This window comes from Mytilus galloprovincialis, chromosome 5, assembly GCF_965363235.1.
Source record: "Mytilus galloprovincialis chromosome 5, xbMytGall1.hap1.1, whole genome shotgun sequence".
In the NCBI taxonomy this organism is placed as follows: Eukaryota; Metazoa; Mollusca; class Bivalvia; order Mytilida; family Mytilidae; genus Mytilus; species Mytilus galloprovincialis.
Genome location: NC_134842.1, coordinates 41,184,235 through 41,208,166, shown reverse-complemented (window position 1 = coordinate 41,208,166; position 23,932 = coordinate 41,184,235). Strand labels below are relative to the sequence as shown.

At 32.7% G+C, this 23,932-nt stretch overlaps 1 protein-coding gene across 22 annotated transcripts in view; it reads right to left on the bottom strand.

Annotated features, from left to right (window-relative positions):
* LOC143075823 (uncharacterized) overlaps positions 1-23,932 on the bottom strand; it is a 61,537-nt gene that overhangs the window by 35,420 nt on the left and 2,185 nt on the right. For 9 of the 22 annotated variants that reach the window (XM_076251385.1, XM_076251391.1, XM_076251394.1 and 6 more), the window contains exons 1-2: positions 18,791-18,964; positions 15,538-16,842 (exon numbers count right to left, since the gene is read on the bottom strand). In XM_076251385.1, coding sequence (XP_076107500.1) covers positions 15,538-16,338 — 801 coding nt within the window. In that variant the 5' untranslated portion in view covers positions 16,339-16,842; positions 18,791-18,964. Of the gene's footprint in view, positions 1-2,369; positions 3,832-15,537; positions 16,843-18,790; positions 18,966-23,932 lie in introns of those variants that run through there. The other 13 variants (XM_076251395.1, XM_076251393.1, XM_076251397.1 and 10 more) reach the window with 7 other exon arrangements.

Here is a 23,932-nt window from a genome sequence, read left to right as displayed (position 1 = left end):
TTAATCTTGATCTCCATACAATAATAGGTATAAATAGTGGAATAAACATTGTATAATGATGCCAAATTTTGTATAATTAATAGACACTAAATTATTATGACGGAAATGTTTGTGACTGTCCCCAGCAATTCAATATCTAGCCAAGTATTATGATTCGTAGATATTTTTGGTTTGACATAATATTTTGTTGATCGATTTTTTCAACAGCCTTGTTTTTGCAACCAATCTTTTAAAACATATGTAATTTTGTAAGCTTAAAATCTGGTAGTAGACATGATTTTATATATCACTACATGTACAAGTTGTTTCAAATTTATTGTTCAGATTTCATTATAAATGAATGGAAAACACCACAAAGAAAGACAACGGTTCCATGGAAACATACAAAATCCAAAAGAATAGAGATTTGAAACAGAGAGACAACAACCCGAAAAAATAGCAGAAGTCCACCAATGGGTCTTCAACGATATGTGGAATGCACTATGTCATTCTAGTGAAGCTAGGAAACAATATAAAAGATGTCTAAGTTATTATAAATTGTCTTGTCTTGTCTCTTGTCTTGCAACCTCGTCTTCATCTTAATGATTTTTTATATATTGTTAAAGAGGCACTCAACAAAGAAAGGGAACATAGAAAATTGCACCTTTCAACTTTCCGACCAAACATTTAGAGAAACTATTCTTCTCCATCCTATTTACAATCTTCAAGTTTTCTATGCCGCTTTTGACTCGCTTGAAAAAAGGACCACAAGGAAATTTTTGCTTCTCTTGCATTCGTTATATTGTTCAATGCTGCAATCTTTACAATGTCTATATAATTGGTATATTACTTATCTCATTTATGAGAACTTTACCCCAGTCAGGCTTTGGTCAGTTGATTATGTTGTTGTACTTGAGACATATTGCGGTTTATAGAAAAGAGAGCAATGTGCCAAAACACCAAAAACAATGGGATTAATATAAAAAAAAACAGAAAAATAATACAAGAAATAAAGAAACAGAATAATGAGGTGATAAGATATAATGAACAGATAATGCATGGAGAAAGAATTAAAGAACCCCTTCCTGCCTCTCGTGTTGGTCCGGCAAATTGGTTTGTTTGAGATATGAAAGTGGCAAGGCCCAATTGAATCATTTTAGTAACATAAAGTTACATATATTTCAAATATATAAATATAAACCTTGGATTTCATTTAAACATTTGTTTTAGCCTGGTCCCAAATCTATTTCACTTTTTATCTACATGCAAACTTTTCCTACATGCACTGTTAAGATGTTAGAATTTGTTTATAATTTATAATATCTTTATGTGTTCTTCAAATAGACATAATTACATACGTATATAATTATCGCAAATAGTATCTTTATCAAAATATTTTAAATATTCCGTGTGGGGTAGGCATTGTTTAGACCACAAACAGTCCATTAGTTGGCAATGTGCGTTAATCTATTTTTGTTTGACATGAACAATAGCCCGAGATTACGTAACGTTAATATACAGCTGTCAATTAGTTTTTATACCTATACCATATATAAAATAGCCCTGAACTTCAATGCACTTATTGAATGTTCGACAGCAAGTTTATTACAGTTTGCGCATTGCTATAGTATCTATAGTTAATATCTAATGCACTTCCGAAGTCTTATCTAACATGTGACAAACTTGTATTGTTACATATCAGTAAAAGTCATATTTAATTGACTTGCGGTAAGCATTAGGTCTATTGGGACCATGTTTATTGAAATACCCGTCTATTCTATGAATGTGTTAATCATGTTTAATATATCTCACTCATTAATGCATAGATATGAAATAAACGTTTCTGTATAGTCAAAGCAAACAATTAGCCTTGAAATTATTTCCCCAACAAGCGTGTAAGGGTTTCTAAAAACACCACAAAACCACCTCCATTGTCCAGAAAGAAGTACACTGTAGTATTTGTGAAAACGGGTAATTGACGCTTTACTAGTTTATTTTTAGTATCATTCAAACAAACATAACTTCGTCAAGACAACAAACTCTATTCGGAAATGAAGTTTAACTTCACAATCTGTGGAAAATTCAAGTTTCCAATGACTGACATATACCAGCACTAATATATTATAAACTATTATACTATTATATTAGCCTTTGATTTCATTGATGAAAATTATATACAGCTCAAACAATAAAAAATAAAAAGAACAGGAAAAAACTCGAATAAAATACACATAGGCGTTATCATGGTTATTAAACCAAAGAACAAGCATTCAGTGTAAACTTCACCACTTCAAAATAGATAGACCAAATTCAAATTGAGAGCATCAAACTAAATTCAATTTGTCATTTTGACATTTTAAATTGTATTTCATATCTTAGATTTAACCTACCCTTGAAGGTGCCGTCTTTGGTCGATGATAATTTATATATCTTTTCGGTTGTTTCATTGTATCTATTTGTTCTTCAGTTGGCGTTGATGTCCGAGAGTAACTGGACATCGCCGACACAGGCCGTGAATGTAAGGAACATGGTTCCAAGTCGCATGCAGTTTGAGGTCGATCGTGCAACAGAATATCGTGCATGTGCGTGTAATCATGGCATCGAGAATGTCTATCGAAATAACGGTAGTCCGGAGCAGGACTCGCTGGGTGCAGGTTTATGTTCTGTCGTCGTTGGCAGTCTTCGTATAATTTATTAACCAGTGTAAACCCACTCCTCATCTGGGCTGCCACTCTATGACGTTCTACAACAGACCCAGCACTACGAATTCGAGGTTGGTTTTGTGGCCTCGGTGATTCATTAGACAGACGAGATTTGTTACTCTTACTGCTCCACGGTCTTTCTGTCCTTCTTCCTCCATAACTTGGAGGAGCTGTACCAGGTCTTTGGTTTCTAGCTCTACTCACGTGTTTTTGTAGCGGACTTGGTGGTTTTATCCGGAGCTCAGCATATGTTTCTGTTTTCTCTGACGATCGAAGAACGAACGAATCATCCTGCGGCAAGACCTCTGTACTTTTTCTAGCATCACTTGCAAATAATTTATGTTTGTAACCGTCTGCAATCCAAGCAAGGCCTTCGTGATAATCTTCGAACACCATGTTTTAAATTAAAATCAGTGTCGTGTCGTTAAGCATATAATCATTTAGCGTTTCATTATTTTATGTAAACTTTACACATATATCCATTAAAAACCACGAAATCCATAACATATAATGAAAAACAGCACCCGCCTATCCACTAACATGAGTCACGTACAAACTATTAAACAGTCCTAAGATATTAATATATATTGTATGAACAGATCAAACTTTAAAATGAATGCTACCTAGCACAAGTCAAAATTTAAATGTATCAATTGAAATTCGATATGAAATATGTAACGTTTATGCATCTATTCGTACATCACCATTCAAATAGAAATTCTTCAAGCATATCTGATAATCAATTAAAGCACTCCTGAACACAATTGGCTCTAGCCAATAAGCTAAACGACTTCTTTTTCACAATCAGATGAATCTCCGTATCATTAAATCAGTTCCGTTCCGTTGTTGTATCCCGTCATCAATAACAAATGAATCTTTTATTTACCGTTAAAACACCGCTGGGGCTCTTATTCCTTCGACATGATATGCACGAGTGGCATAATGGTTGATATTGTATTTAGATAATCCGAACATTAGACGAATCCGGTCGTAATACAATTATTTCTAATCTTCTTAAACTTTTTCGCAAGAAAATATTTTCATACTGACATTTTAAATATTTCCAATAAGCTGAAAATCGATTCAATCAAGATTAAAATTTGGCCAGGTTCGTGGCATCCCCTTTCACAAGGTCAGACCACGACTGATTGAATTTCTAGTGTTCTATTTATCAACAACCTTTTGTTCCAATGAATAAATTACTTTGTTTGTAACAATCGGAGTTACTAAATATGCACGGATCAATACGTGTAATTATTGAAAATCACACCTTCTACAGGTAACAATAATTAAAAACATATTTTATCTCGGTAACACTATTGATTTTTATAAGATTTGTGAAAAACATAGCGGTTTTAATTACATATTTTCTTTTATTTAAAAGAAAATGTATTGTAAACAAAAATGGTATAAGTAATTTCATAGATCAAATATATCTAACATGTAATTTAATTTATATTTTAAATTGAAAAAAAGAACACAACCTTATTGCTATTGTGAATTATTTGATGGTAAAAAATAAAATATGAGTGTGGTCGAAGATGAGTTGTTTTATGACGTCATGATGTAATATTGAAATTACCATTTAATTCTAAAAAAAAAAGTCCTTTATAAACTTAAATTGGGCTCTAGCACATTACAAAATCAAATACAATTTCCACTAATCAGTTGAATATCATATACAGGAAGGCATGAACATTCTGTATAAGAGAACATTTAGAGAGAAAGTTGCAATCGTTAATGAACTATCCAGTAAAACGGATGTTTGAGAATCGAAAATTGTATGTTTCGATATATCACAAAGAACGTATTTGCAATAAAATCTAAAGGTAGATAGACATTTAACGAAATCAATCTATGCTTTAGTTGAACAGATCACTTTCAACAGAAATCAGTTAGTTTTTAAAATAAGGTTCGATATCCTTTTTGTTAACTCATTGTTGTTTCATTTTATCGAAACCTCTTTAAACTTTACTGTTATAAATTTTTATAGAAGAAATGAAAAAGGGTTTATGCAAAGTTTTAAGAGGAAGCATTTATTACTTGCAATAAACTATCATCATTACAACGATACTAAGTGTGATCACTCATAAAACTTTATCTTCACAGACAAAATATTTTGATATATAATTGAAAATGCAAATATTGACTTTGAGCCACAACTTATTTACTTTCTGTTTACGTCTTTAGTCCAACCCTTCAAAGTGCACTTCATATCAACACGCAAGACATTATAAATCAATAAATATTATCATTCATTGATGTTGAGAGACGTAAAGTTATGATAAAGTTTGTGTACACTTTAATAAGGGAATATAACAGGCCATTCGGATGCGTATTCAATTGTTCGTGTAATTTTATTTCTCCATATCGTCTTTCAGATATATGTATATATAAAAAAAACACATCAACTTTTTGATTGATTTTTGATGTTTAATGCCACTTTCGGCACCCTTGATTTTTTCATGGTTGCCAGATTTTACTGGAGGAGGAAGTCAGATTATCTGAAGACAGTGTTGATCACTGGCTTTGTGGTAACTTTGAATGAAATACTAAGACTAGTCTACCTACTGTAACTGCACACTGAAGTTGAGCGTATCTTGCCCAATGTTTTGGTTTCTTACTTACAACCCCAGTTTTGACTGCATAGGGTTGGGTGTTAATGTACAACTTATATAACCCAGGAACCATGTCCTCTCGAATTCCTGACGTGGTACACACGTTTTTTCAAGAGATAATAAGGGTACAAATGAAAGGTCCTTCATTTCTGTATTTGTCAATTATTTGGTTATTTTTCTCTGAGGTATTTTTACTTAAATTATTTTAAACACATCATTCTCTGTTCTTTTATTCTAGCACCAAATATTCTCTATTCTAACGGCCCGTGTTTCTCTTTTCGCTATTACAAATACGAACCCAAACCAAGACCCTTATATGAAACAAACTGATTCCACTGACATCCTTCTACCCACTTGTTGTAATGCTGTAAATAAAGCAAGGCGCAGTATTTACACAACTGGTAATCAATCTTAGACGATTTAAAGCCACGCCTAGGGAACTTCGGCCCACCAAACATTCGAAAATTTAAATAAAAATTATTATATATAAACTTTATGTATGAAATTTTAAATTGAGCCGTCTAATTTTGAAAAACGAAAAAAAGAATAATTCACTTCTAAAATCAACTATTAATCTGAAGGAATCTCACATATACAACCTTTTAGATTGTTGTTAAAAGGAAACACATCAAATCATCCGACATGTCGTTTTGGCTTGCTCATGCTTCATGTATACAATTATTTTCTCCTATCGATACATCATGATGCGTCATATTTATTACAGATGGGTGTAGACTAATCCTTCAGTAAACAGTAGACTCTATACTCTATACATGTATGCACTAAGGGACGACATCAAAAGATCGATGTAGGATAAAAAACTTAAATCAAATAGTTTGGGTGTGTGTGTGGGAAAAGGGGGGGGGGGGGTGTCATCATTGCTGCAAAATTTGTTAATCTAAAATCGATTTTACATGTATCCCTATTGGTCAATCAATTTTTCCCCAAATTAAGTTAAGAGGGGGTGTGGGGGTCAGTGAAAAAACTATGTGAATTAAGTTTTTTTATCCTTCATTGAGCTTTTGATGTTGTCCCTTATACTACATGTATTAATGCTTAATTGTTTTATAGGTACTTCTTGTTATGATACCAGATGAAGATGATTTTTAACTACTTTGACTACCCGTGACCAGTTTGCATGCTTATACGTTTTATATCATAATTGTACAGCCGACAATATTAGAGCGCAGCACGCCATGATTTCTCTATTGACTGTAAGAAACCATTTTCCTGCATTTCCCATCGAAACATTCATATGTTTTTTACTGGTGGTATAAGCATCCCTTGAGCACTAATCTTACTTTAACCAGTGAAGCAATTCACAGTAAACAGTCTCTTCAATAATTATGATGATGTTGAGGACTATTATTTTTTTAAACTGGAATATAATCTGGGGTTTTCACTCAACAAAACAACGACTTTTCATATCATACCATCAGTTATCTAACACTATTCAATCGATGGATCCAATTTAAAAAAAAAGATGACGGGTATACGTCATTAGATAGGTATAGGATCACAAAATACTAAAAGCAATCAACCAAAACTTTTATTTTCCGTTGCCGTAGTATAAAGATTTAAAGAAAATATAATAGAATCATATTCAAAACAGTGTGGTCCTGGCCATTGATTGACGACCTAAAGTATCCCATTGACTGGGACAGATTAGGTGAACGTTTGTCGGTAACAATCACTGCTCACTATGTACTTGTTAAAGACACTGAATCTGTGGGGTCACCAAAGGTTCTCAACACCTAAATAAATCAATTCGAAAAACGAATCCGGAATAATACGATGTGTTGATTTATATCAATAATAATAAATCAAAACATAAAGGTTATTCCTGAATAATTTTTCGAATTATTTTATTATTAAAGGCGTTAAGAACCTTTGGTGACCCCACAGTTTAAATTCCATAATAAGTAAGAAGTGAGCAATGGTCGTTACAGACAAACGTTCACCTAATCTGTCCCAGTCAATGCGATAATTTAGGTCGTCAATCAATGGCCAGGACCACACTGTTTTGAATATGATTCTACATGTAACTATTTGGATAGGGTTCATGTAATACGTCATATTAGACAGGAACCCCAAAATACACAAACAAACAAGCAAGTAAACCAAAATACAAAATTTCCATTTGAGAATAAAGATAAAAAAGTTTTTGTTAATATCAATCCGAATTAAACGACTTTAAAAGTAATAAACGGGAGATAACTCTAATTTGTTATCGATTTAAAAAAAAACCTAAGAACTTAATTTTAATAATAAAATTCATCAATCTTATTTCTCTGCTAGACGGATAATCTAATTATCCATGAGCTTTTCGTTACATTTAAAATCCCACTGCATACATTTGAAAGTTTTAATACATTTAATACATATTGCGTAAAAGTAAAATATCCTCATTTTTCACAGTGCAAAGGGCACTATATACATGTATATCATAGCACATTAGATGAGATTTAATTCTTTGATCGAATTTCAATTTAACTTGTGGGATGTAACAAAATCAAATAATATCATTTACATCAATCTAATAAACGTTTTGATGTTAGACTATTTGAAAACATCCTACTTCTAAACACAAGACCCTAGTTCTATATAAACCATACTTGTATATATATTCATAAAATATTCATAACTATTCGTACGGATTTGAGATTTGAGATTTTGTACTAATAGAATGTTTAACTTTGGTTTTTGAACTTTGACGTCAATTTACTGTAATTGGATTTAAAAAATATACCTCGCACTGAGTAGAGCATATGCATTTTCAAAGGTCTTTCAATTGTTACTGGAATTCCTAGTATTTTATGAATATATATACAAGTATGGTTTATATAGAACTAGGGTCTTGTGTTTAGAAGTTGGAATATTTTCATTTTAAATCCACCTTGCACTGAGTAGAAAGAAGTATAGGAAAATGTTCACCTGAATTCATTTCACACCAGGAGCATTTTGAAAAGTTCTTTCAATCGTTACTGGAATTCCTAGTATTTTATGAATATATATACAAGTATGGTTTATATAGAACTAGGGTCTTGTGTTTAGAAGTTGGATTTTTTTCAAATAGTCGAACATCAAAACGTTTATTAAATTTGTCAAAATCCGTCCAAATTGTATTTTTTTGGCATTCTTTAGACAATTCATACAAATTTGACAAAATCTGACAATATTGCGATATGGGCTTTCTTCAGACAAGTTCTCAAAATTTGCCAAAATCTGACAAAATTGCGGTTTTGGCATTCTTCTGGCGTTTATATTGTGATGAACTGTTTTAAGCAATAAGCCAACACATTGCAAGAACCTTTCTTTACATGGTCACATAATAGGCTTTCTACAATATACTCTTATAAAAAAAAAAGGTTATGGTATAATTAGCATTGACCTTACTATCCAACAGAGTCCAAATGACAGCGTATGGAACGCCATAGCTGTCTTATGTGCCTTTTTTATTATAAGAAGGTGTTTTTTATTATACGATAGTGCTTTTCTGTTATACGAAGGTGATTTTTTTTATTATAAGAAGGTGTTTTTTTTTATTATACGAAGATGCTTTTTCTGTTATACGAAGGTGTTTTTTTATCATACGAAGGTGTTTTTTTATTATACGAAGTAATACTTATATAAGATAAACCTATTTCATTTTAGAAACGCGTGCGTAATGTTAAAACGTTGCTTTTCAATTTCACTATAATAATTACTTGCAGATAGGACCACCTATTAAACACAATAGCAATTAGTAATATATTTGTAAAAACAGTAACTGTTTGTAACAAAGTTTATTTATTTCTATGTACATTAATAATTTTCTTTGCTCAAATATCCGTCAAACGAAAAGTCATTACCCAAAACAAACAACAATTTACCGTGAAATTTCATTTAAATACATTAAGATGGACGACCTTAATGAGATCGCGTCCGATTTTTTGAATTTACAAAGATTTATATTGACCTTTATTTTCCACACTTTTTAATAATTGTAATTTATCAACCTATGTACACAAAGACTTACTCAAATAACCTCTAAAAACACGTTTAAATGACAAACTTAATAAAGTTGACATCTTAATTGGTCAATTTTAAACTTTGAAATAATTTCTGATTTCGTTCGAGATATCAAATTATAAGTAGTGGGAAATGGAAAAGACCTCATACAGAGAAGAAATTAATCAAGATTGAGAAAGTTTCAAATGTCCACTAATTATTTACAGCTAAAGTTAGTTCTGGAATAACATTAATGAAATAAGTATAAAATCGTAACGTTCATCTGTGATATTGATCATACTTGCATGCAGTGTCTACGGTTACTTTGCATGCACAATGAAGCAACCTTAATAAGTTTAACATAGCTTTTAGTTTTGAACTACTCATTAAAGCTTATGCTAGCTCTAGGGGCGGATCCAGCCATTTTAAAAAAGGGGGAGGGGGGTCCTAACCCAGGACAAAGGGGGGTTCCAATTACATGTCCCCATTCAAATACATTGATCGTCCAAAAAAGGGGGATTCCAACCCCCCCCCCCCCCCCCCCCCTTTCTGGATCCGCGCCTGAGCTCTCATTGGTTTATTGCTGACAATGATGACTATAACTGATAACGTTCTTGAAATAATCAACATACATATTAGTTTTCTTATAAGATACAGGTTCCATTTTAGGATTAAACTACACTACTACTTTGGTCTTTAACGACCTTGTCTTCCTATTGAGAATATAGGGGGGTCTCATTGGGGGGTTCCGATCCCGGATCCCGCTTACTGTTTTGTCAGATTCCCGTATCCAACTTACACTATATATGTTTATTTATTTTTAAGCAATTCTCGTTTTTTTGTCATTTCCCAGGTCCCGCTAGACCTCATTTCCCGTTTTCACGACACAATAATTTGATTTTCACGTGTCCCGCTTACAAAAAATCGGAAATCCCGCGTCACGCTTAGACCCATATGAGACCCACATATAGCATAGCCGTTACTTTTCAATTATGGACAATTTCTTTTGATTCTAATAAAACATAAGAGGATCCTAACAAGTTGAATCGTTATCTGTCAAATATTGAAATGAATTGATTGTTGGTTGCTTAACGTCCATTGGCAAATATTTCATGCATTTTCAGGACGAGAACAAGTTAACAAAAAATACAATATTCTTGTAATAAGAGAGACCATTTGGGATGATGGTCGGGGAAATTTGGACTGCCAATTGAAAATGAGAAATGAGGGTATATTGGATAGGGACACAAATTTTGCTTTGCAACCTGCCACACACGGACCCCGCAAAGGGTTGTTACAAGGGTTCTTCACGTGCAAAGAGCGTGGCATACTCTTTACACAAAGCATCTGATTTTACGTCTTTATTCCGACCGGACGTGGATGCAAACTTGATACATCCCGCACAGCCAAAACAACGCCCCACAATTGCAAGGGTTTTCCTGCTGGTCGGAAGAAGACCAAGTGACCATATTTCTATTCTCCAGTCACTCTTGGGGTTAATATTGAAATAGAAGGCAAAAGGTTGACAATTAGTAATACTCGTTATTTAAGGGATATGACAATTCAATAGAGCTTGTATTGTTGGTATTTTTTGCTGTTTTCCATCTCGATCAATCGATTATAGTTTTATAGAAATATTGGACAACGCATAAGTTAATAAAACACTCATCTGTTACGGGCACAATGTGAACAAGCTCGCAGAAACCGTCTCTCAAAACAATAAAAAACCGTTCATAAAATATTTTCCCTGTGGTCTGGGTTTGGGATTAAACACAAAATTACATAATTCGTGATCGAATATAAATATTTTTATCATGGCTTTTTAAATAACAATAAAACTGTTGTTTATTTTCATAAGATTTCCCGTAACTTCAACAATTGTTTTGTCAATTAGATATGTTTTATTCATGAAGTGTAACTGTAATGTCGTAATTCTAAGCAAAACAGAGGTCAGAAGATGGGACATGTTACCATAAACATAATATCGAGTAAATATTTTTTTTATAGAACTGACATAATCCATTAATCACAACCGAGATCAAATCCATTCCATACACAACATGGGACATAATCAATAAATAACGTGTTAAGTAATTGACAAGATACATGTATGGACAGCCGAACCCTCATAATATAACATAACCTGTTTCCCGTTCAGATTCACACCTAAAGTTTCGTTAAATTTATTGAAATTTGATTATATATAATCAGTAAAACAGAAGAAATACTGCGAGTGTAGATAGGCGAACTAATTTTTATGCTGACAATAGTCAGTTGAATAAAAAGCTTACAGAGTGGGAATCTACCAAAGTGTGCATAGTTAAAAAAAACCAGATTATTTACTATATGGAACACTTAAAATCTTTAGCAAAAATAAGATCAAAAACTGGAAATTATAACAGATCACACAAATCATCAATACATGACTACTCCGAAAAACTGAAAATCAAACAAACAAAACACAACTGTTACACAACAAAAAACAACAAGGGATCCATGTAGGATGACTTGGCGTATAAAAAAAGAAGATGTGGTATGATTGCCAATGAGACAATTATCCACAAAAGACCAAAATAAAACAGACATTAACAACTATAGGTCACCGCACGGCCTTCAATAATGAGCAAAGCCCATACTGCATAGTCAGCTATAAAAGGCACCGATAAGACAATGTAAAACAATTCAAACGAGAAAACTAACGGTCTTATTTATGTAAGAAAAAATGAATGAAAAACAAATATGTAACACATAAACAAACGACAACCACTGAATTACAGGCTCCTGACTTGGGACAGGCACATACATAAATAATGTGGCGGGGTTAAACATGTTAGCGGGATCCCAACCCTCCCCCTAACCTGGGACAGTGGTATAACAGTACAACATAAGAACGAACTATAAAAATCAGTTGAAAAAGGCTTAACTCATCAGATGGACAAAAATACAAGTGGACGTACGTGGCCGGGTACTTATACATCCCGACACAAAAAGACACTATGAACAGATCTGAGAGTACTCGCAGTTATCTAGTTCAAAGCCACTAACACCTAATATAAAAAATCATGCATCTAAGACTAAATTATCAATCCGTACACATCCAACATCCAATGGATTTAGTGTATGTAGGCGGTTTAAACCAGTTACCAAGGTACATGTAAACACGTTGAAAATAAAAGTTGTACATGTAGGATCATGTAGTAAGCTGAAATCTTAAATTAACAAATGTAATACAGACTGTCGTGAGTTTAATAGCTTCGAGTGAATTGAATTATATAACGTGAATATATTAGTCTATTTTTCAATGTTTGATTAAACAACGTGAACAATTTGATATAGTTTTATGCAAATTTCAGTATCAGATACTTTTTTTAATGATGAATTTATTCGTAAAACCGGAAACACGACTTGACTGATGCACATGGTGACGTCACAACAATTTTTTAACGATAAATATATACAGGGTATTATTTGTTGAGTATTGATTCGATATCATAGACTTTGTTTTTGATACGTTTAATGCAAGACATCATTCTGCATAAATATTTATTAACTTTTCTTTGATATAAACCAGCATTTCAGGGGAAGGGAAGGGGGAAAGGGGGGGGGGGGTGCAAATAAACATTCTGGCCTCGTAAGATCTGAAAAAATAACCTGACAGACGAAAGGATGAACATGAATATTCAGGAAAACAAAATGCAAGAAAAGATGGTGTACAAAAGTGAAAAGAAATGTTTGCGCAAAACGTTACTCCTGCACTACCTCACATAATATTAAATGGTCGTCCGATAAGTACGTCTAATACTTCATCCTTCAGCTTTCTAAGTTTTGTAACTATAACATAGCAATTTGGACTTGTTCTTTTATAACCAGGCATATTATCCAAAGTCGATCTACACTATAATAAGCTTTAGAACAAATAAGAAATAAAAAAAAAATCATAATTATTTCATACCGATTGCAAAAACTATGGTGGTTACCAAGTCACCAAAAATAACACCTTTTCAAAGCTTACATATATTCATATGACCAAGATCTAGAGCAGATTATAAAATATTAGACATACGATTTAGTGCCAATCACTTTTGTTTTCAAATGTGAGAAAAATCACTCAACATTGACGCTCAATTACAAATAAGACAATCATATATCAATCCGAAAATCTTAAGGTCAGCATAATGAGACTTCAAACAAAATGTATATGGTACATATTATTCAACATTAAGTTGACAAATGAGTGTTTAAAAAGTACATGTAATATAAATTATATGGCATAAATACGTAATAACCAGGAGAACAGTGAGAGCAAACAACCCACACAACAGTATTTTCTTCAAGTATGCACGTAACTAATGTACAATGTATACCATCAACTACATGCATGTACACTCGAACATCACACCTAAACTGTAGTGCACTTTGTAAGTAAAAAAAAATATTTATGATTTAAAATCGGACCAATTTTTAAAGAGATGTCATCTTGTCTCATGTTCAATTCCCGTCACTCCCCGTCCTCGCTACGTTCTGGAAAAAAAAATGTAACCGAACAAGGTCATATGGGTTAAACTGTGTGTGAACAGAGGAGACAAAGAAGCCAAGTCCTTGTTCTGTTTAGGCGCGTTTGTTCGGAACTTTAAGCTTGTACTTTAGGGCGAACACCCCGTCTTAACTTAGACAGAGTTTAAACGAGACGGCCGTAATACGAAATTTCCACACCTTGAACGAACTAGCGACGTGCTATGGCGAGGTTTGGCCAAGGGTCAATTGAATGTACATGGGCACTTAGACCGAGTTTGTATGTAGCACGTTCATCACGTATACATAGAGACCCAATTCGACCCTACATAGTCCTTATTGCGTCTTTATTCCGTCTAAATGCAATCAAAACAAAAGTGATGAACAAGTTATCTGCAGTACAATCACACAAGGTTTAGTAAATAAAGAGAACGTTTTCTCAATGGGTGCGCATTTGATTTCTTATATGCCAGAAAACATAGATAAAATTGCAGCTCTTACTATGTTGAATTTCGGTTTCATTGAATTCATAATACAGACAGAGCAAATCTTCAATTTATGTTAGTAGAGAATTCGAAAGAGAGAAGAAGAGGAATACAAAGAACGTATTGGTGAGGGACTGGTTGAAACCGTAGAGAAGATAGATAATAATCTACTGATGGAGGCGGTCTATTCAAATTACGAATCTTTTTTACAACTTAAACGTGTGAACGAGAAAAGGGACTGACAACACGTGCTAAGTTTTTATAACCGTCAGGCCAGGGGACGTGATGAACATCACGTTCGGAACGCACAAGGGAAGAGATAAGGAAGTGGTTAGATCAGATTTCGGCGTACGGAGAGCAAAGGAAAACTAGATATGCACTTGTATATAGAGGGGCTTTTGCTGTTTTGATTTAAAACGGTGCGCCCGACTTTTGCCAGACTATGTCTATAATGCAACATTAGGTTTTGCATTAACCATATATGTAGCTACATATATAAGGTGTAACATCATCATCTGAATCCGCCACCATGCAGGTTCTACAAGTTTGGTTTTCACAGTCATTACACGGAAGTAAACTGTTTCATCGCAGCCATGCATTCAAATTTAAATGTTTGACTAAATCATTAATTTTCTATAATCGTCATATCAAACATAATTGAAGCCCTTAACATGCTTCTAAAATAGATAAACCTGACAATTTAAAGAGCCAGGAGAAGTGTCTTGTCTACAATTGACAATCGTAACATCTTGATATTTTTAAAAATACTTAAGATCGTGTTAATATTTTGTTTGTAACCATAATATATTCGCTTCTCGGAAATTTAAATAAAATCATATCAAGTCTTGCTATCAGAACAGGAAAAACTATTACGCATTCACAAACCTAGCCCAATTGTTATTAAAATAGCCAAGTTGTCATTAATTTTTTTTCTAGAGGCACGACCCAGTGCCTGAGATTTTCACGCTTGAAAGGCAACGGATACAGTATAAGGGTGTAATATGTAACAACCTACTATGGACTGAAACATTGTTTGAATATTTACTTCATGTTTAAGATTACAAAAAGTTCATATACCATAAAACAATTTCGTGATGGTTGCATTTTTCTCTTACTTTTTTCATTTTTAAAATCGAGTTTGAACACCTCAAGCTAGTACTAGTTACCCGCGGCTACCTAGATTCGAGTATAAAAAAAAGGTATACTAATGTAATATATATAATCTTAAACTGTTTAAAAATTATTACTCACTTTTCCCCATCTTGACCAAAACCATTTGAAAAATTCGTCAACACTACCAAAATATTTCTGCATTCTAGCCGTTTGATTATTAAATCCACTGCATATAGGACAATTTGCCTCGTGATTTTCTTCAGTGTCCGGATTTGTAGCAGGAACAACACGTTTTTGCTTTTTCTTTTTTGAAAACTTGGTATGTGTAAATTGATTATCACTATATGTGTCCACATACTGTGGCATTTCATTGTATCTGCCTTCAGGAAAGGGTTCGTATATATGATCGTCCCTTTCCTTACTTTCTTGTTGATCAAAGTCCGATATTGCGTCGATATCGTCTATCGATTTAAACGATGATCGTCCAAAGCTGATTTCATCGAAGGTTACACTTCTTCTCATCGAACCAATACCACTATCCACATCACTTCGGCTACTGTGATGATGATTTCGCAATGAAGACTTTGAAAAAGATTTTGACACAATGGCTGAACCGGAAATTGTAGAAAGATGTAGGCCCGATGTGTCGTCTGCCGAAATCACACTCATTTTTCGTCTGCTCAATTGATTGTAATCCGTCCTGATTCTTGCCTTTGGAAGCATCATCATCGGTGAGGAATCAATAAAAACAGTTTGGTTTGGACGTAATCGTTGACGTTTTGCTTTATTTAAGCGAGAAATTTGGTTTCGGTCCTCTCGAGACAACATTTCAGACATGTTTGGAAATATTCTTGCTAATGAACTCTCGCACCTCCTCAGTGGACTGATTGCTCTCGAGTTCACCTTTTCCGAATAACTAGTTTTCAAAATAGATTCCATCTCGGCAATTTGTTTCAAATTATTAACAATGTGTATTTAGATAAATTACCCTTATACAAAATCTTAAATTAACGAAACAAAGATAACAAGTCTATAATTATCGATTTGTCGAGCGGATTTACAACTGTCAATGATCAAACAATATCTGACAATTTTTGTAAATTCTGTTTCTTTGTGTGTCTGTTTGTTCTCTAGATAGGGCTTCTGACTATATTTGCATAGTTCAAGTGAGACAGACAGTTCATATTTCTCTTTACAGAACCGACATATCCATTTACCATGCAACTCGTTTGCGACTACTTCAATATTCCCATATTACTGAACAATTTACAATTTAAAAGTAAATATTTCTGACAATCTAGAAACGGGGTGATGACAAAAATTTATTAAATGTTTAATTTCCTTTCACTTGTTATAGTAGTATTCCGGACCAACCAATCCACAGTTACGTAACGCAAATCCTTGTCGTAGCTTTCGAGTACATCTTTTTGTTTGTTTAATGTCCTGCAATGTACAAACAAATAATATGTCATGACATTACCTTGATATTTTTGAGTGCATAGATTCAGATATTTTCTTGTATCAACAAATATTTAATCCTACAAGTAAACATATATCCACTTAAACCACCGTTTGACAGTTTTGGTTTCCTTTAAATACAAATATTTTTTGTTGTAAATTTCGATCCTTTTGCACTGTCGAAGATTAGCCTATACTTTAGTTGAAAACATTCACAATTACTTCATAATAATATCGCATATCAATGATAAATTTTTGAAACATTGTAATGATAACACTTCAGTTTAAATTAAATGAAATATTTGTTATTTTTCATTTAAATCCTTTTACAGCCTTGATCACCCTAGGAAATCGGATTATTTTTTAAAACTGTTATTATACCTTTAAATTTTAGTAAGATTTTATCTAAATAAAATTTTCTTTCATCTGATAATTTTGTAACTTTTTAGTGCAAATTTCTTGGAAATCCCGTAGATTGTAACGAACGAATGACCGAACATTCAAGCTAACGTAGGATGTAAATGGGTGATGAACGAATTTTCTGTAAAAACCGGTAAAATGTACGTACATGTAGGATGAAACCATTATGAATTTGATATTGTATTAAATTAAGAATGGACATGTGGAATGTATCAAAGAGACAACAACACTACCAAAGAGCAGAAAACAACAGAAGGTCACCAATTATACGTCTACAGCAAAGGGAAAATATCTTTACCCGGATGCGGTTCTCAGCTGGCCCCTGAATAAAAGATAAGTATTAGTTCAGTGAAAATGGACGTCATTATAGACTCCAAAACATATAAATGTCATTATGAACTAATTAAAATACAAAAAAAACTTACATGACTAACAATAGTCATTATCATGTGGTGACATGAAATTTTCCATAGATTGCGAGAGTCATTGCAGATTAGTGTATTATAACTCTACAATCATCGGCTTGAAAGCGTTTTATTTCTCATGATTGAAATACAAAAAAAGAAGATGTGGTATGATTGCATATGGGAAAACTATCCACAATAAACCAAACGACACAAATTTAACAACTTTATGTCACCGTACGGCCTTCAAAAATGACAAAAAGCCCATACCACATGGTCAGCATTTTTTTTTATGTTTATAGACAACAAGAAAATCACAATATTTTTTTATATCGATTACGTTTTTGACTTAGTGCAACGTACCATTTAGCAAAGTCATCAAAACCTATCAGCCCTGAAACATTTATTGCTTTTGTCTGCTTTTTAGAAGTATTTCCCTTGTTTTTTAAAAAATAGCCTACTTACAAATGTATAATAATATAAAGATGAGCAGTAAAAATAAAAAGACCCTCATATGTGACATCTTTTTTTCATTGTCTGTATTTATATATATATAGAGTATAAAATTATAGCCTAGTATACTAACAAATGTATAAGCATATAAAGATATTTCTGATTGATTTTGATGGTTTTACTGAGCCTATATAAGTTTATAAAAATCCGATACGGATTTTATTGTTTTATCTTTTGTCAATACTAATTTCATAGCTGTATGCAATTTCAAAAGCCCACGACAGATGCACTAAAGAACATAGCTTGATCTCTAATACTTGCAAATTAACAATAAAAAAAGAGTATGAGCGTTTTAACGTTTTCATTTTGTAATAATGAGAAGAAAACTTCTGGTATCGCTCTGATGGAACACGGCAAAATATATACAGTATTTTTTTAACGTGGACATCCTTTTCGGAGAGGAACTTCTTTAAACAAAACGTAGACACAGTGAATACTTGAAAGACTGTTTGTGTATCACTAGTGAATAGTAAGTGAACAACAAGTGCATTAACAAATAAAAGAAAAATATAATTTCATATATTATAAATGTTTGGCTAAATTGTTGGGAAAATAACATAAAATAGCATACAATAAACATAAGAAAAATTTCTTACCCAAAATCAGCCTGAATATTCACCTTTCCACTAAACTAACAAATACCACTAATTGCTATTTCACTAAAAAGTCAAATTTGTATCCTACAGTGAGGTGTTGATTTTTAAAAGTAACAAAAACTTCACATTTGTCAATATTTATCATGAAATGATCTCTCCGTCTTTAATCACTAAACCATTTAAAACACTAATCATAAAATCGTTTTTTCTTACCTTTAACGTAATATTGATAATTCCAAGTGAAATTTGTTTACAAAATACCACGTGATATTAGAATTTAATGTTTTCTTGTGAAGTAATCTGTCTAATACATGTACTTGACCATTAGTTACAAAAATGTTGTATTATGTTACTGTGAACAAATTGGTCATTATTTCAAGTCCGAGAGAGCGCTATAAAAACATATTTTTTATTTTTAGATTTTTTGTCGCACTATTTCTAAAACTATGGATTTGTATTTAACAAAGATAATATGATGTTACGCAATAGTTATACTTCTACTTTAATAATAGTATTGGATTGTTCTTGTTATGTTTTTGAAAGTTTAAAATTATAGATGGTAAGATTATATATAACACCTAAACTAGACGTTATATACAAGTATGTACTGGTGAAAATGTTGCCGATCGCATGGTCAATATTTCTCAAGACAAGACAAGACTTTCTTCATTCATCTCAGACACAAAAGTGTCTTATTCGCTATACAAAAATAAACAATTAAAATTTTTTTTTTTTAAATATTATAATATTTTTGACATGTAGCTCTTCAACGGTTTCGGTACTTATACATCTTCAGATTTTAAATGTTTGGCTCTGAGCGTTCCTGATGAAGGTAAATCCAGAAAAACGCTTCGGACGCAAGAAATTATTAAAAATTGTTTTCTATTTTTTACACCACTGGGTCGATACCTCTGCTGGTGGACTATCAGTCCCTTAGGGTATCAACAGCTCAGTAGTCAGTAATTCGGTACTGACATGATTTAACAAACTTTACCAAAACTGTCCGTTTACAAATTTTGGAATTATTAAGAAACTAAGGTTTCAACTCCCTCAGGCAAAGTTGGCTTTAGATGGATTTGGCTATTTATTTTAGGTATTTTTGACCTATACTGTAGCTCTTCAACGGTTTCGGTACTTATACATCTTTGGATTTCAAATGTTTGGCTTTGAGCGTTCCTGATGAAGGTAAATCCAGAAAAGCGATTCGGACACAAGAAATAATTAAACGTGTTGTTTTCTGTTTTTTACACCACTGGGTCGATACCTCTGCTGGTGGACTATCAGTCCCTTAGGGTATCAACAGCTCAGTAGTCAGTAATTTGGTACTGACATGATTTAACAAACTTTACCAAAACTGTCCGTTTATAAATTTTGGAATTATTAAGAAACTAAGGTTTCAACTCCCTCAGGCAAAGTTTGCTTTAGATGGATTTGGCTATTTATTTTAGGTGTTTTTGACATATAGCTCTTCAACGGTTTCGGTACTTATACATCTTCGGATTTTAAATGTTTGGCTCTGAGCGTTCCTGATGAAGGTATATCCAGAAAAGTGCCTTGGACACAAGAAACTATTAAACGTGTTGTTGTCAATTTTTTAGAATTTTCCACATAAGCCTATCTTATTGTGCAGTGTTGTTTCCAATGGTAATCATACATCATCTTCTTATTTGTATACATCATTATATATATAATGCGTTCTATGCAATATAAAAAATAAGATGTGGTATGATTGCCAATGAGACCACTCTCTACAAGAGGCCATATACAGATATTAACAACTATAGGCCACTATACAGCCTTCAACAATGAGCAAAGCCCATACCGCATATATATACTCAGCTATAAAAGGCCCCTAAATGACAAATGAAACACAATTTAAACGAGAAAACTAACAGCCAAAGTATGTACAAAAAAATGAACGGAAAACAAATTAGTAAAACATCAGCAAACTACAACTCCTGAATTACTGGCTCCAGACTTGGGACAGGGACATACATACAGAATGTGGCATATTTGACCGGAATAGTCATAACCTTATACCTTATTCATTGTCTTTATATTTTCCAGTGCACGTAGCGATATAAGGTAAAACGATTAGACGTTTGACATCGAGGAACGAAAGATACCAGAGAGATAGTCAAGCTCATAGATTGAAAATAAACTGACAATGCCATGGCTAAAAATAAAAACACAAATAGACAAATAAAAGTACAGAAGACACAACATAGAAAATCAAAGACTAAGCAACACGAACCCCACCAAAACTCGCAGTGATCTCAGGTGTTCCGGAAGCATATCCTACTCCACATGTGGCACCAGTCGTGTTGTTTATGTTATTACAACTCCGGTAAAAAGTCTACTTCGGTAGGTCATTGAAATGTCTTGGGTAATAATAACTATTGCTAAAGAAAAAAAATGGAACATTGACCCTAACATCCGAAATATGTGTCAATGTTTATATAAAATTCCTGGATTATTACAAAGTTACCTAGCTGATTATGCGATATGGGCTTGTTCATTGTTGAAGGACGTAATGTGACCTATAGCTGTTAATTTCTGTATCATTTGATCGCTTGCGGAGAGGTGTCTCATAGGCATTCATACCCCTTCTACTTTTTTATATATATAATGAGGTAGGTATCGCCGGTCGGGATCTTTGAGCACGAAACGAAAATCGGACAATCTTTTAATTATATTCTGGACGAAAACAAGTTTATGTCACATCAATATAAAACCTATGTTGTGTGTGAATCTACCCCCTTTCTAGAGTCCGTTACTATTTTTTCAAGAGGTACATAGTGTCATGGAAATAAAGTTCTTTTAAAGTATAAGTTCCAAATGTAAGAAATATTCTGAAATGAAATTACCTCTTGGAAACACATTGCAATATTTATAGATTATTTGTTTAAGCAGGATAGGAAAAGACTATATAGCATTGTATAAAATTAAACCTGAAAACGAAACTTCTGTCAGGGAAACCTCTATACGTTGGCAATACGTTCTGACTTAATGATACATATTATAATGTAATCTATTCTCTTTATATCAGCCCTGATAGCATCCCACCTCAGAACACAATTATTCTTTCCCTTGGCTACAATGCATTTTTTGGTTAAAGTCAAGATGAATTAAACAATTTGCACCGTTTCAAACATGAAATAAATTTAACTGATTATAGACCATTATTATTCTAATAAAATACGCTTGTCCCAGGACAATCCATCAGTGCTTTTTTTTTGAGAGCCCGATTAACATACCAATGGTAGGAATTGAATCTTGAATAAATCACGACGGCTAATGTATACCCTACTTTCATTTTGGCCAAATCACTACTTTCACTTTCAGCAATAATTTGTTTCTATATGTTTTACTTATTTCAACATATATACAACTGATAGGACCACTTATAAATAGTAAATATTTCAAAGAAAACAGTAGACGGATTACTTTGGAAGAAACACTCCATGTAATAATTGGGAACTATATTCCTAGCATGAGATGCAACTGGACGATGGCCTATATGGGTCGAGGAATCAAACCAAGACTGATATCAAAAAAGAACATTTAAATCTCCCCTCCATGTTAGGGGCATGTTATTCAATAGTTTCCATACTATGCTGTATATCATATATGTTTCTTCGTTTATTGTTTTGAACGTAAACCAGACTACTTGTTTTCATTCAGTTTGAATTGTCTTACACTAGACGATGGAAGTGTTTAACGACCTTGACTGGCTTTACACCCCTCGCACGGTCGGTTGTTTTACACGTGTCATTTCGAAGTCTTTTAAAGCTTGCTACGCGGTATGGATTTTGCTTATAACTTACGTCAACCTTTAGGTCATTTTTATTCACAAGTGGAGAATCTTATTAGAAATCACAAAGATGTGTTACTGTCTTTTACGGAAAACTAAACAAAGACTGAAGGCTCGATGGTATTTCTTACATCAATTTCAGAATTGCACGAAATGTGTTTTCCTACTTTTAAATTTGAATAATTTGGTTTGTCATTAAATCATAATGAAAATAAAATGTCATTCTTTAACAAACATGCATTTTTATCACATTGGTACAAGGAATTTACTTTTACATATTTCTATATGAATGATAAGATATTTTTAAATTCACTGTATTTATGAATTCAAATTCAAATCAATTAATACTATTTCTTGTTAAAATTTTAAATGCGCATCCAAAAGTTGCAAAATAATCAACTTATTGATGGTGGCCGAGTATTGGTAGAAGTAGAAGATAAATTACAAAATGCCGTATATATATGGATTATAACAATTTCTGTTTTTATTACAGAAATTCGTTGCTTTATAAACATTTCAAATTGGATATTTATTTCGCTCATTTGACTCAGTTAATATATATTCGAAAGTCAATAAAACTTAGAAAATTACCTCATTAAAACAATAATTGTATAATATCTGATGATTTAAATCACTACAAAGACATATAATTTGTAATCGATCAATTTTGTCGTTTAATTTATGATTATATAAATTGTGATGCCATGGTACACAAATTAAAACTACATGAACACAGTTTTATGAGGCAAATATTATACTAAACGCCTAGTTAAATTCGAAAATAGCAACCCTTTTCTTTTATATGTTTGTAATTATGATTTCATATGGAATAAATTAAACGAATAAATTAATGATTATAGAGAGAAAATGAATAAGTTTATATTTGATCTGTAACACTTTCATAAATATTTCATAAAAAAAAACCCAAGCACTTAATTTAAGTACAACTTTACTTTATCATGAGAAACCGTCAATCGCTCATGCAAATGTACAGACTAATGTAGTAAAATGGTTAATTTATTCTTGTTGATTTATCCAATTCTGGTATTTTTGTTATGTCTATCTTCAGGTGATATTAATTAACCCTCATATACGCAATTATGTCTAATGCAGATATATTACTTCGTGCATAATTTTTGTTTAAATTGTTAGCTTGTTCTATATTGCCTCGTGTAAGGCCCTTAGTAAAGTAAGGAAAAAAACAGTTTCAAAGATATACTTATAAAAAAATTGTCAAAAATCATCCAGAAAATGTACACCAGGTGTAAGTTACTGAATAATAAATAGTATGTTCTTGCTTTTCAGGAATCATCTGTGTTAACAAATGT